Genomic DNA, 20,586 nt, shown 5'->3' with positions numbered 1-20,586 from the left:
TTTAATATCGTTGGGTCATCTGGCTGTTCCCATGAGAAAAACGCCTTTAACAGAAGCTTTTAATGGTTAAAAGTGGAAGGCCCGCAGACCGGCTTCTGGATTTTGAGGTTGCATTCAGTAGCAGTAACACACAAGGCGGTACAACCACCCCACAAGGACAAGAATACAAACGTGTGTGTGTGTGTGTGTGTGTGTGTGTGGCCTTCTACTATGACCTGTTCAAACCAGCCAAGTAGGCTATGGCATCTCTGCTCACCCTTTGCAGGGGAAACAAAATTGCTGAGAAAGAAAGAAAATCACTTTCACTGAACACCACTCAACTCACTAGCTCACTAACACCCAACATTTGCGCAAAACCTTCCCCAAAAATGCCCCTTTGCCCCTGAACTGGGGCAGTTTCTGCCTCCACTCAGGGCCTCTTTTTGTTTTCTAAGCAGTGCTTCCTCAACCTACCCGCCTTAAGGGGGAAGGGAGAGGGAACGCGGCTCGCTTTAACGGACAGGCAAGGCGACCAATCGCAAAGCCCAACGCGCGTTCAAATCATCCAACCGCTGCGCCGGGCTCGTCAAATAGGGCGGTGCTTCGGCCCAAAGCCTCGCCCACTGCCCGAGGGGGTTTGGTTGCGCGAGGGCTGCAGTTTCAGTTTGTTTTATTCACCATTTTGAGTCGCTGAAGCTAAAAAATTAAATTAAATTCAGCGCAAATCCTCCAGGGCCACGGAGACGTTTTGCTCTTTTAGTTTCGCGAGCGGGAGAGAGGGGGGTCGTGCTTTCTCCACGGCGACGTCGCGTCGAGCCCCTCCGTTCGCTGGAAAACCATTTTTTTTTTTTTTTTTTTTTGCTTTTTATTTTCTTGGTTATTTTTGCTCGTTTAGCCGCCGTTTTAGCGCCCAGCAGCGTTCCTGCACACACGCAGAAGGATGTCAAGACCAGTGAGGTACGTGTGTCTCGCCTGTCCTCCTCCCCGAGGGGCCGCATTGCATGCAACTCTTTCGAGTTTGTTTGGGCTTCACGCGCGTGTTCATCATGATCTGCGCCCTGCTTAATGCGCGCTAACCTGCGGGCTCTTCCCGGGATCCTGCGCGCACGTCTTTGTGTGCATTATGCATGCATTAAGTTGGTGTGCTCAGCAGCGGTGGTCTCAGCCCGACGGGTCATGATTTTTTCCCCGAATATCTGATGTTTTTGGGTTTTTTTTTTTTTTTTGCGCGCGCGCGCTCCTAATCTCGCAGCGCCGCGTGCGTTCTCTGGGCTAGCTTTGTGGGGGGATCACCGCTCCTTCTGCACCCCCTGTGACGGTGCGCACGGGTGTAGGTGCACCTAGACGTGTGAATGTCGGACAATACAGCGCAGTCCGCGCCGCCGCTCGGCTCAGTGGCACAACCGAGAGGGGGATACAGAGAATATGGCCTCCCATTCATCCTGGCGAGGCGGCGATAAAAGCCCAGGGCTCGAGCTGCCTCCCCATTGGCTCGCCGAGGCGGGCTAGTTATTTATTTATTTATTTATTTATTTATTCATTCCCTCTCTTCATTTATTTGTTCGTCTGTCTATCTGCCCGGTTCTGGGCCCTGTATCTCCGTTTTCGCCCGTCCTGCGTCGTGACGAAGCCGAAGTCGGCGTCTTGGTTCGAACCTTCCCGGTCCACCTTAAATGGTGCGGCGGCTAGGCTAGCTACGGTCTGGCGGGGCCGTTTAAGGTGGGACGGGAGGTTTCGAGCAAGACGCCGATTTCGGCCTCGTCCAGTCGCGCGCAGCGGAGTCCGCCTGCCTCACGGCGTTTTTTCGAGGCAAGAGACAATGGAGTCAGAGTTGGTCAACGGGGGCCTGGTGGGGCTTTTTCTCTCTTTTGCTTAAAGAGGGAAGAAAAAAAAAACCGCGTTTCTGAAAATCTCCCGTGGCTGCTGCGCTCGCGTTAGTGGGGTGACGCCAGAAGTGGGCGAGGCCTGGTCTCGAATGCCACGCCCCCTTTTCGCATTCGCATCTTTTAAAGATTGAAGCGGCTGAAAGGCCGCAGCCGCAAACTGGCCCGTCCGCTCTGCCGCAGCCGTTAGGACAGTTCAGCAGCGCCGAGCTGTTTACTGTTAAATCAACATGTTCTGTTTGGTTAGAAACATGGATAAGTGTGTGTGTATGAGAGAGAGAGAAGAGTGTGTATTTACACAGTATATATTAATAAATACTTATTTTAGCTAAGTTTTGTGTGTATGAATATTTGCAGGTATACTAACAAAAAACTCAAGTCTATATAAAATAATTGTTGTATAATGGAAAATAAAAAAGGGAGTGTTTAATGGTCAGCCTGTATGTATGTGTGTGTAATATTTGTACACACACATACACACATATATATATATATATATATATATATATATATATATATATATATATATATATATATATATATATATATATATATTGTTGATTGTTTGTGTGTGTGTGTGTGTGTGTATATATGTATGTGTATATAAGCATGTATAAGCAAGTTTTTATTTTTGGTTCTTAATGAAACCAAAAAATATGAAAACTGTCAATAAGAAGTGGGGGGGGGGGATTTTCATGATAATCACACGTGTGTGTGTGTGTGTGTGTATGATCATTCTTGTTGGGGAAAATCCGAAATCCCGTAACTTTACGGGAGAAGGAAAAAACATTCTTCACTTTTAATTGAAGTCAATGGAACCAGACGTCTTTCCAAGTCATCTTGGGCCGTTTCTTTTGATCCATTCTTCATGCATTTTACACACAGTGTGAAGAACAACAGGCATTTTCACATTGTCAAACTGAAAAATGATAAAAATGGAGATACAGGGTTTATTTCCAATAAGTTAAATTATCTGAGAACTAGCATGAGGGCCCAGCCAGGTGTAGGGGATTGAGCTTTTGTAAGTGGCAGCCGCATTTTAAAGAAGGCAGCAGCTGCATCCAGCATGCTTGAAGAAATCTTTTGGTTTCCATAAAAAAAATTCAGTAATCTTGAGTGTTTAGGCAGCCAGAGCAGGAGAGTTACTCCTGTTGAACAAACATGATTTTTGTAGTCGATGTAAATCCCCCCCCCCCCCCCCCCCCACTCTAGGGCTGCAACTAACTATTCTTTTCATTGCCGATTAATCTGTTGCTTATTTTCCCGATTAATCGTTTAGTCTGTAAATCGTTTGGTCTATAAAATGTCTGGAAATGGTTAAAAATATGACTTAAAACCTGAAGTTTTCAGTTTAGTGTCACAGAGGAGTAAAGAAACCAGAAAATGTTCAGAGACCAAAGACCAAAATTACTCAAACCGATTAATCGAATACCAAAATCAAAATAGTTGGCCATTAATTTAATAATCGATTAATTGCTGCAGCTCTAATGCACACTTCTTCTTTCAGCTGGGATTAGGGCCTCACATCTTTAAAAAAAAAATGATCAAGACTGAAACAAACACCGTAGTGGTGCTGCTCAGGGAGGTCGCAGTGGACGAGGACAGTAGTGCTGGCTATCCTTTTCCCCTGTAATGTAAACCCCTCGTTAAAGGGTTTTATTGCGGCGGCTCCACTGACATTTCCCCTTAATTTGGCCAGACGTGGTGCAGCTGAATCACTCCAGCAGGGCCAAAGCGCAAAGTGGTTTGCACATGCGACTCATCCTGGTATTTGCTCTGGTGGTCCGAGAAAAAGACAGCAGGGTGGGAGGAAAGATGGATCTGGCCAAGATAGAGAAGACAGTATCCCCCACTTTTGCTAAAACACTGAAGAACACACAGCATTTGAGCTTCTGTCCCGGGTCCCCTGTGTGTCCTCCTAAATCGGGCAGCTTTCGTTTGTCCACATTGGCACTTGTAGGGGTGATTCCTGGAAATTAGACACTTTTGGTCAGGGTCCGCACTCAATTTGTGTCAAAATAGGGGAAAGCTGGTCTGAATAAGGCTTTTTTCCCTTAGGAATCCTGTCAGGAATGCGGTTGTTTGGAGGGATTTTGTAAACATAAAGCTCTGATGATGTTCGTTTCCCTGAAACTGGGTTGGTTAATAGTTCTGATCGCTTTCTGGCCCACAGTTTCTCTGACTTTCTTGCTCTGGGCCTAATATCTTTCTTTCCTAAGTAGCTTGTGCCTAATCGCGCATGGTGAAAGGCCTTGTTTGGCAAGAGTGGCTAAATAGGGCACAGCTTAACTTTTAATGAAACCCTCACTGAAATGGTAATCGAAGAGCTGTTTTGACAGTCATTAATTAAGCTAATGGTACGTAGGCATGTTAAATAGTCTTGACAGGCTGCTGTGCTGCTCCATCGGCTCCATCCAGTTTACTGCTGTGACGATAATGAATTGTCTTTGCTCCGCAGGAACCGGAAGGTGGTGAATTATTCGCAGTTCAATGAATCTGATGATGCAGGTAACGTCCCGCTTAAGACTTTATTCGCTGTACTGTTTTCCATACACGGGTTAAGCCGGGTCTCTGGTTACGTCGCTCTGTGCATCTTGATGTTTTATTTCTATAAAGGCTGTAAAATTCTTGAGGGAGGGCGAACGATGTCAATGCGAGATCTTCCCACTCTGCAGTGTCTAAAAACTATTAAACTTTCCATTTTTATCCGGTGAGCTCCACTTACTCCCATTCATTGAGGACTCTCTCACGGGCGCCCTCTGCTGTTTAGCAGTCCAGTTTCTGATATAACAGGGGAAATAGGAAGTGGCCAGGCTGCTCATCAGCCAGCTCTGGTCACATCCTGATACCTGAAGCCTTTAATGTGTGATGCGTATCACGTAACCTAATAGGTCTGTTCACTTTATTAAAACTTAATCATGTGATACCGTTATATACTTGAGAAAGTGTGACGTTGTATATTGTTTCTATACCACCCGGTGCTACTGATATTGCAGAAGTTTTCAATATGCAAATGACACGTTAACCAGTCACTGAATGTATTATTGCATGCTTTGAGCATTTAGGCCTGTCGCATGTATTCTTGGGGTTTCTTAGAGACATTGAAACAAACGGAAGTCACTTTGGTCCAACTTTAACCACGCAACGCGTAATATTCACCAACATATGTTTAATATACTGCAAGCCACATCGCATCACAATATGTAGCAGTGGTCAGGACCCCCATGGACCTTAACGGAGCAGGGGTGTTGGTGTGTGTTGTGCTGGTATGAGTGGATCAGACACAGCAGTGCTGCTGGAGTTCTTAAACGCTGTGTCCACTCACTGTCCACTCTACTAGACACTCCTACCTTGTCGGTCCACCTTGTAGATGTAAAGTCAGAGACGACAGCTCATCTGCTGCTGCCCAGTTTGTGTTGGTCATCCTCTAGACCTTCATCAGTGGTTCTCAGTCCAGCAGCGACACTTAGGTGTTTAAATTCATTTGAAATGCGACGCAGCATTTTTTTAGCTCATATCAGCCCAATATCTGGTATCAGATCAGTTTCCAATAATTAAACTTAAATATCTTATAAATGTAATTAATTTGTTGATTTATCAAAGAAGATCATGCCATAATAGCCATTTGTTACTGTGCCGTTTTTTATTAATGATCTAGAACAGTCAGTGGTCCTCAGACTGGTTCTCATTGGTACTGGTACGTGTGTACAAGGCAGTCAGCCCCAGTCCAGAAAAAGAGAAACCTTTTAAGGGACCCTAATGAGGAGCTGAGCTTCCCGGGTTTGGGGTTTTTTTCTTTTCTTCTGCTGATCCAAGTTAAACGTTTTGCTCGTGTGTTTTACAGAGGAGTACGAGAGAGACTCCGAAAAGCCCAAAAAGGTGCGCGCATCCCGTGAAATCAAGCACAAGAAGTCCAAGAACTCGAAGGAGGAGAGGTAACGGGCCTCCTCGCTTTTAATACCCCAGCATTCGCAAATAATACAGCTTAAGCACGTCGTTTGAATTGTTCTCTCATTATAGGAATAGTTTAATGCCTGCCTGAGCAGACGGTGTTGCCAGTGCTAATACTGTTAATGGTGCGCAGGATTATGAGTCTTTAAAATCCACTTCCCGCATTTGACCCACATAAGTGGTTGCTAATTCTAACTGTTCAGTCGGCGCTGGAGCTTCAGTATTGGATCCGGCGCTCTTGGTCATCGTCTGTTGCTCATGCGTGTGTGTTCTTTTCCAGTGACGAGTCCGACGACAAACTCTCCAAATCCAAAAATGATTCAGCAGGTAAGTCTGTTTATTAATACTGATGTACAGGATTGAAAACTGAAATTCAGGACACGCTGGGCCAGGAACCGAAAAGAACCCGACCAATTAAAACACTGCACGTCAAATACGTGTTAAGTCTTATTGTATGTAGGTTACAGTGTGCGTCACAAGCTCCTGTGTCTTTGACCGCAGAGCACTTGGTCTTCCAGAGCAATGGATTCAATTATGTTTGGTTATAATTTGCACTTTGGCTTTGATGACCTGTAAACTTTTCTCATCGTTTCAAAAACTACCAGTGACACCAGGGACCTTGTTCTGTGCATCAGTTAGGATGTCTTGTTCTCAACCGGTATTAAAACAGTAGTGAAGAACTTTTGGCTGTTGTACATTTGTGAGATGTGCATTCTGGCTAATTTTGATAATCAAGTGTCCATAGGAGTTCATGAGTAGATCCCCTGTTAACCCCAGGGAAGGACCAACAAAGCCAAATAAATTCTTATAAATTTTATTATCGTTGTTGTTGTTGGTTCCTTCCCTCACTGAGGTAACTGCAATTTGTTTGTCTTGTGCCCATCAGATGATTTTGGTAGTGATGAAGACAATGACTTTGGAGAAGAGGAGGAGGAAGAAGGTGGAGGAAGTGATTACGAGGCTAAAAAGGGTAAAAAGGGGAAGAAGGGCAAAGTGGAGAAGCCTGGCAAAAGGTCACTAAAGAGAAAACGAGATTCTGGTAGGTGCCAAATATGTCACTTCTATTCTTAATACAGCCTTTTGACATTAGTAGAATAGGTTTGAACTCTGCTTCTCGCACAAATGCATTCTGTAGTTAAGATATGATGCTATTAGGCTGAATTTTGTTGTAGGGAATTGAAACTACGCTGGCTGGAAATGGAAGTGAATTCATCATGCTGACGGTTTCTCTTCATCATGTATTCACTCAAATATAAAATAATGAACTTAAGAAAAATTCTACCCTTCTGAATTTTGAGTGTTTATTGGGTTGACTGTGAATTTGCCAGTGTTTTTTGCAAAGTCTGTCCAACAGTTTACCAAAAAAACCCCACACACACATTTGTGGGCAAAGCATGGTTAGATCAGTTGTTTGACTGACCGTAACGTCAGCGGTCATTAAAACGTGTGGTTTGTCTTCACAGACGATAGTGACGAGGACAAAGGGGTGAGCAGGAAGCCGAGGCAGGTGAGGCAAGCCGCCTCTAAGGCCGCATCCAAACAAAGAGAGATCCTGCTGGGAGGTGGGGGAAGTGAGGATGAGGATAAAGACGAAGAAGAGCAGGCCTTCATGGACCGTAAGTCTGCTGTCTTAATGGTGGGGTGTCATCTACCTCAGTTTTTCACCAAGAAGTCCAGCAAGTCCATTTTTTTCAGACTTGAGGCATGAGGCCACTGGTTGTGATGGCAGATTTTGCTGCTTGTCTTGAAGTTTATCATAGAAATATGTACAAAGTAGACTTGGATAACGTTACTTCAGAAGATGTTTTAGACTACATTAGCCATGTTTACGTGCAGCCTGATAATCTGTTTATAATCCAACTAACAGCTTAATCAGAATAGTTTAATCCAGTTGAGGACATTCGGACTACAATTTGTACCAGGTTGAACGAGGTGGGTAATCCTGTAAATAATCCGTTAAATAGAAGAATAATATCCGTGTAAACGCCTGTATCCGATTACTTTCCCTATCGGAAAGTTTGCGTCCGTTCTGCATGTGCGTCGCGTCACAGTGAGAGTTTATCCCGTTCAACACGGCGGAGCAGAAACTGGTCTGCAGAGGAGACGAAGTTCATGCTCTGATCTTTAAAAGACGGCGGTGGGACGGACGTCCAGCTTATGTGTCTCAGAGCACGGCGTCTTCCTCTCGGCCTTCTTTAATAAGGACATGTGAAGGACGTTTTCCTGAGTCTGACGTCATTTTAAAGCAATTAAAAACACAATCACTGCTCACTGCTGCTCATCTCACGCTGACTCTGATGTAGGTTGTCATGGTAACATCTACACTAAGTAGTTCTCTATGCATGGATCTGATTACTTGTGCGCTAGAAAACTTGATTTTACCTCGTTGTTGAGTAGAGTGAGAGTAAGCACCTCAGTCTTGATCTATAATTGGAACGTATTCAATCAATTCGAGAATCTTTGCATGTAAACACAGCCAATAAATGATGATGACAAATGAATCATTCTGAGATAAATGCACAATTTGTTCGGTTGTAGGAGATCAGCCAAGACTTGTTTGGCTGGCCGCAGTTTGAGCTGGTTCTGAGAGGGTAAAGTTGAGCCTTTTTTTTGGCTGAATAGGGAGGTGAACTAACAAAGCAAGTCCGTTTTGATTTCATATTGACTTTACAGCAGTGTTTTCCAATCTCGGTCCTCGGTCTCTCGTGCACTGCACGTTTTAATGTTTCCCCTGCTTCGTGCAGACCTACAGTTGAAGGATCACTGGTCCTTCAGGAGCGTGTAATGTGCATGTTTGCAGTAAGGGGGAAACGGCACTCCAGGAGCAGGATGGCAAAAGATGGTTCAAGCAGGAAAATAATAACTAAAACCTTCTGGATTCTTTATTGCTGTTTGAGTAACACGCTGATTCCAGTCATTACGAGAGTGTGCGAGAGAGATGAATGATTCATTGGTGTGAACTGGATCTGTCAGTATCTGCTTTACACATGGAATTTACTTCCTTCTGGCAGCCTTTTTTGTCCAGCTTCCCAAAATTACTGCAGCGTAATGATTATGATGAAACGGGGAGTGTTTTCTTAGCCTCTCTCTCTCTCTCTCTCTCTCTCTCTCTCTCTCTCTCTCTCTCTCTCTCTCTCTCTCTCTCTCTCTCTCTCTCTCTCTCTCTCTCTCTCTCAGTGATGATTCATGGTACTGTTTGGGAATCAGGTCCTTTCTGTATTAAAGTATGGTGACTAAACTCATAAAACCGTGAGCCAGAGCTACACCAAGTCTTTTCTAATGGTAGTAAAGTAAAGTCTGTTTCACACAGAAAAAAGGTAGTAAACTGTCACTGGGCCAGTTCCCCTCTTGTCACTGGGGTGGCACCTTAAGGGTCCATCTCAGTGCCTTTAGTCAGGGAACATAACTGAACCATAATCCACTGAAATGATCTGTTCTAAGCTGGACTGACTCCACACCCCGCCTCGCCTCGCCTCCAGGCTTTTACTCTACTGCTCTGTTTTAAATCATTCGGTTATGAAAAGGAACAAATACCAACTTTTCACCTGGAAAAACTGATATAAGCTTCACAATCAGACCTTAGAACCACTGTAGAACCTCTGAGGGAACATTTTACATTGTTTGTACCTTGACGAATGAAAAAATGTACCTGCACAGAACCTTCATTTCTGCATGGAAAGCATGGAAGCCTGTTGGGACTTGTTTTGGAATTTTTCAACATGGGACCAGTATTTTCCTATAAGATATACATTAAAAGTCGCAGCGAAGGTGGTGTTAACTACGTCATGGCATAATTTACTCTGACTTGCACATGCTCCAATACCTGTATCCAATGGTTTGAATAATTGTTGTGGAAGCTCCTATTATGTCTGATGAACCAGGGCTAGAGACGCTTGCAATACCCCCACAGATAATTGTAGGCACTGCAGTCCAGCTGCTTTTGTGTAAGATTGTTGGATCTTGACCCAAACTGTTGCACAATAAACAATGGCTTAAGACGTTAAGTAGAAGCCAAGAGCAGTGCTGTTTTCCAGTGTCTTGGGGTTTGTCACGTGATTTTTATTTCTGTTGTGGCCGCCGTATTTGGCGCTTGCTTTCTGGCTTCGCTGCCCCACACGAACGGAACTAGAGGTGAAAGATGACAAATTACTCTTCTTACTTCGGAAGAGAAAAACGTTCCTTGCCACAGTCAATAAAATCGTCTGTGATCCATATACAGTTTTCCCCCTGAACTCCTGATCCCGCTGAAACTGGTGGTACGCTACCAAATTAGTTTTTTCGTGACGCACACATTTATCACATACTCAGCCCCTCTCCCTCTTCGGAGTCTCTCAAAGCATCTAAAAGCACAGAAGGCCACCGGCTCTTCACGTCAGGGTGGGTAAAGGATCTACAAAAAGAGGAGATAAACTCTGATCTTAGGAGGGAAACGACGTCAGCTGATCAACACAGATGTGAGCAATGCAGGCCTTTAGAGAACTTTAGCTGATGTTACCAGCTGAGAGATGAACAGTCGTCCCCCTAACGGAGCTGCAGACCGCCGGGATAACTTTACTCTCTGTTTCTGATTTAAATGACGTTTGAATGGAGAAACAAACGTTAAATATCAGACTGAATGTCGTGGCTCGGAAAACGACGTCGTGTCTCGACGGACGTGATTCTGTAAGTTTGCCGGCGCAGTTAGTTCAGAATTCAGCTACAGTCCTGAAACCCCAGCACTGCATAACTGTGGTTCCCTGGTTAAAATACCTGATATTATCAGCTGATTAATCCCTTCTGGAGCTGAACGAGGTGTGAACAGCAGAGAAACACTAAACCACACAGTGCAGCGGCTCCAAGCCTGGAGTTTAAAACACTGGATTAAAGGTCTGTGTGCCTCTCGGCTTCAGTCGCGTCTTGCAGGTGAATCTTTCACAAAGCGCAGCAAACTGAAGGCGTCGCGCAGCTCAGTCACTCCCTGATTCGGTCCTCAACGTGGTGACCTCACGCAAGACACACATTTCTAGTTGAAGAGTTTAATGAGGTTATTTCCCACTTTATCAGGATCAGGACTTTTTTTGTGCTTTACTGGCCCGTTAATCACTAAGCAACAGATGGGTGGATGCTACGTAGTGTCAGGTGTAGGGATGCATTGGAATTTTTTACGTTTTACGGCATTTGGCTGACGCTCTTATCCAGAGCGACTTAGTTTGATGACTTTTACACAGGTAGGTGAAGGTTGTGTTTGGAGTCTTGCCCAAGGACTCATTGTTAGTGTAGGGTGTTTGCCCAGATGAGGATTGAACCCCAGTCTACAGCGTAGGAGGTAGAGATGTCATCCACTACATTACACCAACCACAATTTTTTGAAAAGTCAAGAAAGTTTAAAGAAATGAGAATCAAATTTTTTGGAGATGCTAGTTATCAAAAATGAGACATTCTCCTACCAGAGAACCATGAGTTCTCTGAACCCAAGTTCTGGACCGAGTTTCTACTGCACCAGACTAAAGGCTAGTGCACGCCGGACAAGAAGCACCGCACCGAACAGCCAGAGCTTTTTGTCAGTAATGCGATCAACACGTTTACATGCGCTAGAGTAATCAGATAATGGGGAAACTCCGGAGTCAGACAGTAATCCGATTTCTGCTTTACAACCAGCCAATAAACTCCCAGAAAAAGGCGTGACGTAAACATAATCTAACATCAACCTTTCGCCGCTTTACCTGAAAATGTGTGTACATCGTCTAGAAGATGAAGAATTTAAGTGCTATATTTCATGTTTGGTTTGCTCGCTTATTTCTGGTACCGCTGTCTGTTTTTGCACATGCACAGACTGAGAAATGTAAAAGAAATCAGAGTAAGAGTTTACATGCACTGAGAAATCTATATTGGATAGATTATTAAACCTTTTATTGGATTTCTTAATCGGATTTTGATTATATGAGTTTACATGACCATTTGAATAATCTGATAACTGCAGAAATCTGATTTATGATTGGATTGAGTGCACGTAAACACGCTCATCGTCTCTAGTGGCGTCCTGAGTGTGTGTGTGTGTGTGTGTGTGTGTGTGTGTGTGTGTTAGCCTCTAGCCAAAACATTCTGTACTTAATAAAAATTATTAGCAGTAGCGGTAGTAGTGGTGGTGGTGGTGGTGGTGGTGGTGGTGGTGGTGGTGGTGGTGGTGGTGGTAGAGGTAGTGGCAGCGGTAGCAGTAGTAGTGGGTGGTGGTGGTGGTGGTGGTGGTAGTAGTACAGGTGGTAGCAGTAGTAGTAGTACAGGTGGTGGTGGTGGTGGTGGTGGTAGTAGGAGTACAGGTGGTAGCAGTAGTAGTAGTACAGGTGGTGGTGGTGGTGGTGGTAGTAGGAGTACAGGTGGTGGTGGTGGTGGCGGTAGGAGTAGTGGTGGTGGTAGCAGTAGTAGTAGGAGTACAGGTGGTGGGAGTAGTAGCAGTAGTAGTAGGAGTACAGGTGGTGGGAGTAGTAGCAGTAGTAGTAGGAGTACAGGTGGTGGGAGTAGTAGCAGTAGGAGTACAGGTGGTGGGAGTAGTAGTAGTAGGAGTACAGGTGGTGGTGGTACTACTAGTAGTGGTGACACAGATACTGGCAATTAAACTGTATCGGTGATGAAGATACCAAGACACAAAACGACTTCTAACGCGCTGCTGAGTGATGGATGGAACTCAGCATGTCTGTGGTCTGGATTAATGAGAGCACTGAAAAAAGCTCATCGCAAAATCTGTACTGCCAGTATTTCATGGGAACGTAGTAACGGGTGATCAGTTGGAATTCTTCCCAAGGTATTAGTTTCACTGGAATGCCGCAGAACAAAACGTGTGTCCACTAGCCCTGCCTGCGGGGCACCTCCGTCCCCAGAGGAAAGAAATCTTCTAAATGACATCTCCTCCTGATCTCAGGCTCTTCTCCTAGACACCGTTAAGTCCAGTTTGAGGTCCGAGTGAGACTGAAGCCGTTTTCTCCGGTTTCTGAAATTTGTCTCCTGAGAAATAAAACCCTTTTCTCACTTTTGATCAAAATGTTGTCACACATGTGGCTTAACTCCTTAGTGTCTGACCCGTCTCGGCCCAGTCTGAGCTGAGTAGCATCGCCATAAGAAAAGAGCTCATTGTTTTCTTGTAAAGCTCTGTGGTATATTACAGAACTCGCAGCTGTCCATCAGTGTAGAAGGAGAACTCATGACTTATTTTCCTTCATCACCAGAACTTCTCACAGTGAGATGCTGATGCTAATCTCCTCTTTTCTCCTAAGGGGGGCGGTTTAGGAGAAACAATTCAGAAATCAGTGATCCTGCATTAATATAATGAAATCTGCTTTAATTCTCTGAGGCAATTGTAAGAGAGAATTTCTTTCCTCTGGGTGGATCAGCTGCATTACACAGCAGCTTTAATCAAGCAGAGAAGTCCACAGCTCAACAGCTGCTTCTGACGGCGTGCGTCAGTAATACTTAGTTACTCCAGCAGAGACTGAACGCGTCCCGCTGTAGCACAAGTGAATGAGACGAATGACTTGAGATGCTACAGCAGTTTCTCTGAGTCTTCGTTGCCAAAGTAGCAGCTTTACAGAAACTTCTTGACCTCTTTAACTCCTCGGGACCACCGGTGGGTCCAAAACACGCTTGGTCCTGTTCTTCATAACGTTCATATTCCATAAGCTCCATTCAGAAGCTGGGCGTCGTGTGAGGCTGTAGCTCTTCTCTCCAGTCTAATAGACGGTGACGTCATTTTAAACCCTTATAATAAAAGAAGCTGAACTTTGTTTTTCTACTGAAAGTCGACCCGTTTTTCCCCAAATCTGGGCTCTAAACTATAAACAGACGGCGTCTCTTCAGTGATCTGCTCTGGAAACATCACTTTTAGAGAATAACACAAAGAGCGTCGCAGATTTTTGGCTTTCAGCAGTAAAATCTAAGCATGTAGTGATATGTGGAGATCATAAAACACACGTTCTGTTCATCTGAGGAGCTTTTACACAAATAAAATGAATGTACATTTATTTCATGCAGGTACTGAATAATTCGCCTTATGATTTGATCACAGAAATTCACATGGACAAACCAACATACACTCTAGAGAATAAGAGGTTAAATTTAATTGCAAGTTGACGTTTAGAGATTTTATGGAGCATTGGTCCATTCATCATTAAAACATTTCACACAGTGTAAAGGGCAGCTGCTGTGCTGTGGGGGGGGGCGGTTTGGACAGTGAGAATAAGTATATGCCGTTCATTCAAGATCATGTTCTACTTGAGACAAAACACGGCTTTTACCAAAATATAATATTTAAAATGTGGAGCACTATAAATATCAGAACCTTTAATTGGTTAGTTGTGATGTGATGAGTATTCAAAAGATTATCTTCAATCTACATTGTAACATTCTGACCACCTCCTTGTTTCTTCGCTCACTGTCCACTTTATCAGCTCCACTTACTGTATAGCTGCACTCTGTAGTTCTACAGTTACAGACTGTAGTCCATCTGTTTCTCTGATACTCTGTTACCCTGTTCTTCAGTGGTCAGGACCCCCATGGACCCTCACAGAGCAGGTACTATTTGGGTGGTGGGTCATTCTCAGCACTGCGGTAACACTGACCAGGTGGTGTTGTGCTGGTCTGAGCGGATCAGATACATATACCCTAATGTTTGGTGCTCATGAAGAGACTTTCATCCTGTTTTGCAGAAGAATCTGGCAGCGATGAAGACTTCATGGTGGATGATGACGATGACAGCGATTATGGCCGTTCCAAAAAGAAGGGCAAGAAAGTGGCCCCGAGAGGGCGGAAAGTAGAGAAGAAGGAGAAGAAATCTCCCAAGCCCAGGCTAAAGGCTACAGGTAGACTTTACTTATTGTCCTATGGGTGTGTAATTCTGGAGTGAAGGTAAAGTGTTGAGTTTATTTTGAGTTACCATTCAAAAAGGATCTTAACAGAATTTTAAGATTGTTAAACAGAGAAGATTCAAGCAACGTTTGACCAAAAAAAATCAAGTTCTCTTCTTCTATTAACCAACAGGTATTTCAGCCCAACACCTTGCCGATTAGTTCTGTGCAACCAGGGCAAAAGTACAGATAAAGTTCAGGTTTCGGGACGACTGCTCTCGCTGTATCTAAAGCTACGTTCACATTACAAGCCTCATTTCTCAAATCCCATCTCTCGGACTCTGGTTCACGCTCGTTTAGGTCAGTGACTCAAATCTGACATGTAGATGTGATCATGTGGAAGTACCGGCGTCCTGAACTGACCCTCATGAGCTCCTCCTACTCTGAGGTCACGTGACAATCACTGCATCATCAGCACAAACTAACGAGCAGAACGAGCTTCGCTGAGAAGATCATTAACTCTGATCAGCTCTCAGCTTCATTATTAGAGCCAGACGGAGGAGAAAAAGGTGAGATGAGCTGCTTTTCCACCGGTTACAGGCTTTAACGTCTGTTGCCATGGTAACGCTGAATGATGGTCATGCCCAGTGAGGGGAAAAAAAAAAAAAAGCACACATATTCCGATCTGAGCGTCACATTAAGGTCGCATGGCCAGGAATTGGATACGTATCCGATCTCACATTTTTCTCCTTCGTCTGGCTCTAATAATGAAGCTGAGCGCTGATCAGAGTTAATGATCTTCTCAGTGAAGCTCGTTTTGCTCGTTAGTTTGTGCTGATGATGCAGTGATTCAGTCACGTGACGTCACTGAGTAGGAGGAGCTCATGAGGGTCAGTTCAGGAGCCGGTTCATCACATTAATGACCGCTTTGAATCACTGACCTAAACGGGAGTGAACCATCGAGTCCGAGAGATCAGATTAGAGCAAAAAGCCAGATTTGAGAAGCGAGGCTTGTAACGTGAACGTAGCTGAAGTGACTCAGGTCGGATTTGAAAAGATCAGATTTGTGTCCACACGGCCCTGAAAACACCAGATCTGAGTCACGTTCGGGCAAAAAAATCTGATTTGTTCCACTTCAGCCTGGTGATGTGAACATAGCCCAACTCTTTGATGTACTTCTGTCAGGTTTTATAGATGTTAAACAGCTTGGCACGCCACACATGCGCCGTTATTTGAGATTACTCGGCACGGCGTGTGACGAGTGTCATTAGCCGTGTGGTTTGCACATCGCTAATTGGGTGTTTATGGACTGCTGTTTGTTAGCTGCCTTAGTCTTGTAACACCAGTGCAATACCAAAGCAGCAAACTTCAGACGCCAATCAATGCCTTGGGTAATGGTATAAATTTGGGGCGAGAGGACAAATTGGACGCATTCGATTTTTTAAAAAAACTATTCCATTAACTGGAACAAAATAAATGCTAAAATTTTAAATAAGTGGGTAAAATAAAAACCTTTTTAATGACCTGTTAAGATGTAGATGCTGGTACACTACATGTGGGTAGTATGTTTATTGTGAGTAACCTGCTCATTCAAGGTTTCTTCTGAAATCAAGGGTGGTGTCGGGGAGTTGGGCTCCCCTTTGCGGCAGTAACCTTTAAGATCTTAGAACATGGCTTTAGATCTTAGAACATGGCTGAGGATTTGATTGTATTCAGCCACAAGCTCGTTAGTGAGGTCAGGTACTGATGCTGGATGATTAGTTCTGGATGACAAACACCCCTCCAGGTCATCTGGCACTCCAGCACTCCAGAGAATGCAGCTCGGCTGCTCCACAGCCCAGTGCCGAGGGGCTTTGTGCCACCCTTGCTAACATTTGGCACTGGGCATGGTGGTCTTAGGCTCATGGGTGCTCCAGAACGTCCTATTCTGTTGGCAATGCTTTCTGTGGAGATGAAATGAGTTGCATGTGTGCAGTAGAACCCGTTAAAGCTGCTGATTTCACACATTGTGTCCGGTTACTTTTGGATGTGTATGATTTTAATTGTTACATGTCTGCCATGCTGGATGATCGTCATCAGTATGACGGCCTTAAAATCACTTTAACGTTCCTCTCTTAGTCACCCCCAGTCCCATGAAGGGCAAGGGAAAGGGTCGCCCCAGCGCGGCTAAAGCCCTGGAGAAGTCCTCACCCAAAGAGGAAGAGGAGCCCGAGAGCCCCGTGGAGGACGAAGAGGAAGACGAGGTGGAGAAGAAGGACTCCCCGCCCCCAGCCAAGAAGAAGGTGGACGCCCCCGAAGACGAGGAAGACGACGAAGAGGAGGACGGTTCGGAAGAAGACGCTCCGTCTGGGGAAGACTAGCCAGGTTCTAAATGGCAGCCCCACATCTCTCCTTTCGCTTTCTCTCGTTATCTCCCCCACTTTCTTTCTCTGTTGCTTTATTTCTCCTCCGAGGGTTTTGTTTTTCCGCGTCTGTGGTGACCTGGCTCAATGGTTTGAACTTTTGAATTGTGTAATTTTTTTTTTTGTTTTGTTTTGTTTGGGTTTTTTTTTTTTTTTTTAAACCTATAATTTCCATATCAGCTGCATTGTCCCAGGACACATTAGACCCTTATGACATGTATGTGTGCTAGAGAATGTGACGGAATTGGTTTTATCTCTCCGTGTAAAACCGAGGATCCCCCGTGTTTTAGCTCATCCACTGAAAATGGGTTGCTGCTCTAGATGGTTCGTGTTCTGATTCTTACAGTTTTCTACTACAGTCCCTATTCGCTCCCCCGTTTTACTAGCTCAGATTTCTTGAAGTCTATTGTGAATTTCTGTATCCGCAGGATGATGCACAGGATATTAACGTTTTCTTTGCTCTGCCCATTAAGTTGAGTATGTTAGCAGGTGAAACAGTGTAACGTGCAGTAGGAAAGCCAGGATTAGGGAGCGCTGGTGGCTCATTTTTGCTTTAAAGTGAACACCAGTAGACTAAAGTTTGATACATACACTATTTTAGATGTATTTCGTCTTTTTTTTTTTTTTTTTGATCTGCATGATCATTGGCGGCATTTCTTTGATCAGTGACCGACCGGGGACCCGGACAAAGAAACTCGTGTTTTGGCTTTTTTTTTTTTTTTTTTTTTTTTTTTTTGAATTTTTACTCCGTGCCCCCCAGAGGGCTCCAAATCCAGACTCCGAATCCAGCTTCCCGTCCTGTGTTTTGTAGCAACTGTTGATGTAACTAATTGGCCACCTAGTGCTCACCTACCAGTCATTACAAATTCCAGCACCGGAACCTGGATTCAGGATTCAGATTTGAGCCCCATTCGCTTTCCAGTGGCTTCCAGTGTTTTGGAATCGGATCACATCTGCCTCACAGATGGGGTTTCTGTTCTCGAGTTGAGGTCGCTTTTGGCAAGGTACCATCACTTTAGCCATCATCTCAACGGTTTTCATTTTCTCCTTTTTTACGAAAACGTTTTTTTTTTTTTTCTCTAAGTAGTTTGAACTGTGCTGTAGTAAGGTTGCTATTTTAAGTGAAAATGTTCAATGGATTGCTCTGTTTTGTGTTTTTTGTTTTTGTTTCCTACCCCCCGACCCCCCCACCCCCACCCCACATTGTTCTTTCCACCCACCAAAACATCTCATGTTGGGACTGCAGTATAAAGTCCCGACGTGCATAGCATGAGTGTATCTGTGTATGTGTGTGTTGGGATGGAGCCTTAAGCAGTGTAACTGTATGGTAAGTGTTCATATGAAGGTTTTTGTGCGCCATGTTTGCCTTGTAACGCCTGGTTTTTGCATATTACTGTGCTGAATGGAGCCCCTGCGAGCGTCCTGGTTGCAGCTAGAGATGGTAAATGTTAAATGATGGGGAAAAACTCAAACGCATTAAGGAATAGTTTGGTCAAAAATAATGTACATAATTTGCCACGTATTAGATCAGATCAGGCAAAACCTGTTTGGTGTCTTTCTAAGTGTTTGTTTTTTTGCTTTAGAGCTGGAGTTGTGAGGATAACCTTGCAAACAAACACGAGAACTCAGGACTCGCCAACTTGACCCAAAGGGTTTCCATAAAAATACCTCAGCCCACATTCTGGCCGGTGTTGTCCCAAGTCTGTGCAGCCTTACTGAAAACCAGAATGTGGGATAAAATACATTTTAGTTGATGTATTTTTATGGAAATGATTTGGGCTATTTGGGTGACTACTGAGTTCTAGTGTTTGTTAGCGGTGTTAGCCTCCACTCATCTGGGTTACATGGGGAAATTTTTTTGGTTTTTTGCCAGATTGTTGATTTAAAAGACCTTAATTGACATTTTACATGCTTAGAACAGGACAAAATGCCCATCATGAACAAATCCATCTGACTGAAATGACGTGGAGCTTCGATGACTTCTTATTGATCATGTACCCGTCAGCGGTTCTACTAGTTTCAGCCATAAACTGAGGCTCGATTTTTCCCCTGTTGAGATGGATGTGAGCGGATAGAGTTCCTAACTTCGTCCTCTCTTCATTTTTTTGGCGTGTTTAGCTCCTGGATATTTCCATTAGCTGCTTTGTCCAGCTTCAGTGGGTGCTTTAGGACGCCTACATGTTTGTACGAGGGGCTTCCTGATTTCACTGAAGTTCACTGGGCGCACAGGGCTCTGCTTTTTCATACGCATGAACACCTAAGGCAAAACTAGCATCCTGACATGGTTCAGTCTTTTGTGCCAGGCATCGTGGAGTCGCCCCCACCCCCCCACCACCCTCACCCCCCCTGTTTGTTGTCTCAATTGGTTTTGAAGCCACAAATGGTTTTTAAAAAAAAAAACAAAAAACTTTTTTTTTTTTTTTTCATTCTCCAGAATTTTTTGTAATGTTTGTTTTTTTAAGAAAAGAAATAAAAATGTATCTTGATTTTAAAGAGAAAATGAACTTATCTATGTCTTTTCATGGGAAAAACGTAACAAGATGATCGAGTGCCTCTTACCCCAGCTGAATTCAGTAGCCCTTATTTATAAATTCCTAGCATTGAAAGTGGTTCCAATTGTGGCAAATCACTGATTGTAATTTACTGTAATTCGTGTTTCAGTGCTAGAAGTGGCCATTGATATTTCTACTTTAGAAAGCTTCTTTTGATTGATTTGTACCAGTTCATTTCATCTTGATCTGTTAATCTTGTTTTTTGGTGAGCGCTTGTTTGGTTTAATTGTAAAGGCTTATATACAGTTGGATGCAAAGGTTTGGGCACCACTGGGAAAAGAAGGGAACTCCAACTCTGTAGCAAACCGTTTGGTGTTTTTTTTTTTTTTTTTTTTTTTTTTTTTTTTTTTTTTTTTTTTTTTTTTTGGCAAGTGTCCGTGCGCAGTTACTTTATATTTGATTTATATATTTTATTTAATTTAACCTAAAGATAAATTGTAGTAATTGAGCCATTGGAAACCCTACTAAGCCAGTACTTAGTAACACATATTTCAGATCTCGCAGCTTGCAAACACTTTTTGCAGCCAGCTGGGACTCTTTCTATTCCCATCTAGGAATTTTCACCGACTCTTCCTCCCAAAACGCTTCTAGTTTTGTGATATTATTGAGCCGTCTTGAGTGCGCGGCACGTTTTAAGATCTACCCTCAGTTTTTCAACGACGTTCAAGGCGGGGGACTGTAAGGGTTATTCTGAAGGCTTCAGCTCGCCTTTCTTGTAGTAGTTGGTCCTGGAATTTTATGGTTTGGAACTTTTTTTTAGTTCAGGTTCTTGACTCAATTTTACTTCCAGAATTTGCTGATATTTAGCGGAATACGTTCTTCCATTTACTTATGCATTGTGTCCTGCGCCACTGGCCGGCACGCGACCCCAGATCGTAATAGATCCACCTCTATACTGAACAGTTGACGAGGTGTTCCTTTCATCAGATGCGGTTCCCTTTTTTCCTCCAGGTATGCCTTTTGATGAACGAGTTCTGTTCCTTCTTCATCAGTGAACAGTCTTTAT

At 43.9% G+C, this 20,586-nt stretch overlaps 1 protein-coding gene across 1 annotated transcript; it reads left to right on the top strand.

Moving 5' to 3' along the window:
- Nucleotides 1–633: 633 nt before the first annotated feature.
- On the top strand, nucleotides 634–19,437 carry nucks1a (nuclear casein kinase and cyclin-dependent kinase substrate 1a). Its single transcript, XM_017714809.2, has 8 exons — nucleotides 634–936; nucleotides 4,321–4,370; nucleotides 5,707–5,797; nucleotides 6,094–6,140; nucleotides 6,700–6,852; nucleotides 7,277–7,429; nucleotides 14,489–14,641; nucleotides 16,745–19,437. The coding sequence occupies exons 1-8, from the start codon at nucleotides 920–922 to the stop codon at nucleotides 16,984–16,986; spliced, it is 906 nt and encodes a 301-aa protein (XP_017570298.1). The 5' UTR covers nucleotides 634–919; the 3' UTR covers nucleotides 16,987–19,437.
- The last annotated feature ends 1,149 nt before the right edge of the window (nucleotides 19,438–20,586 follow it).

Source organism: Pygocentrus nattereri, chromosome 21 (genome assembly GCF_015220715.1).
Source record: "Pygocentrus nattereri isolate fPygNat1 chromosome 21, fPygNat1.pri, whole genome shotgun sequence".
Taxonomy (NCBI): Eukaryota; Metazoa; Chordata; class Actinopteri; order Characiformes; family Serrasalmidae; genus Pygocentrus; species Pygocentrus nattereri.
Note: the sequence above shows the minus strand (reverse complement) of the source record. Positions and strands in the feature narration are given on the sequence as shown.

Bases quoted from the DNA above. Each gene is read 5' to 3' on its own strand.
- nucks1a (XM_017714809.2), top strand. The intron at 5,798-6,093 runs GTAACGGGCCTC...GTTCTTTTCCAG, and splicing joins AAGAACTCGAAGGAGGAGAG to TGACGAGTCCGACGACAAAC. The intron at 14,642-16,744 runs GTAGACTTTACT...TTCCTCTCTTAG, and splicing joins GCCCAGGCTAAAGGCTACAG to TCACCCCCAGTCCCATGAAG.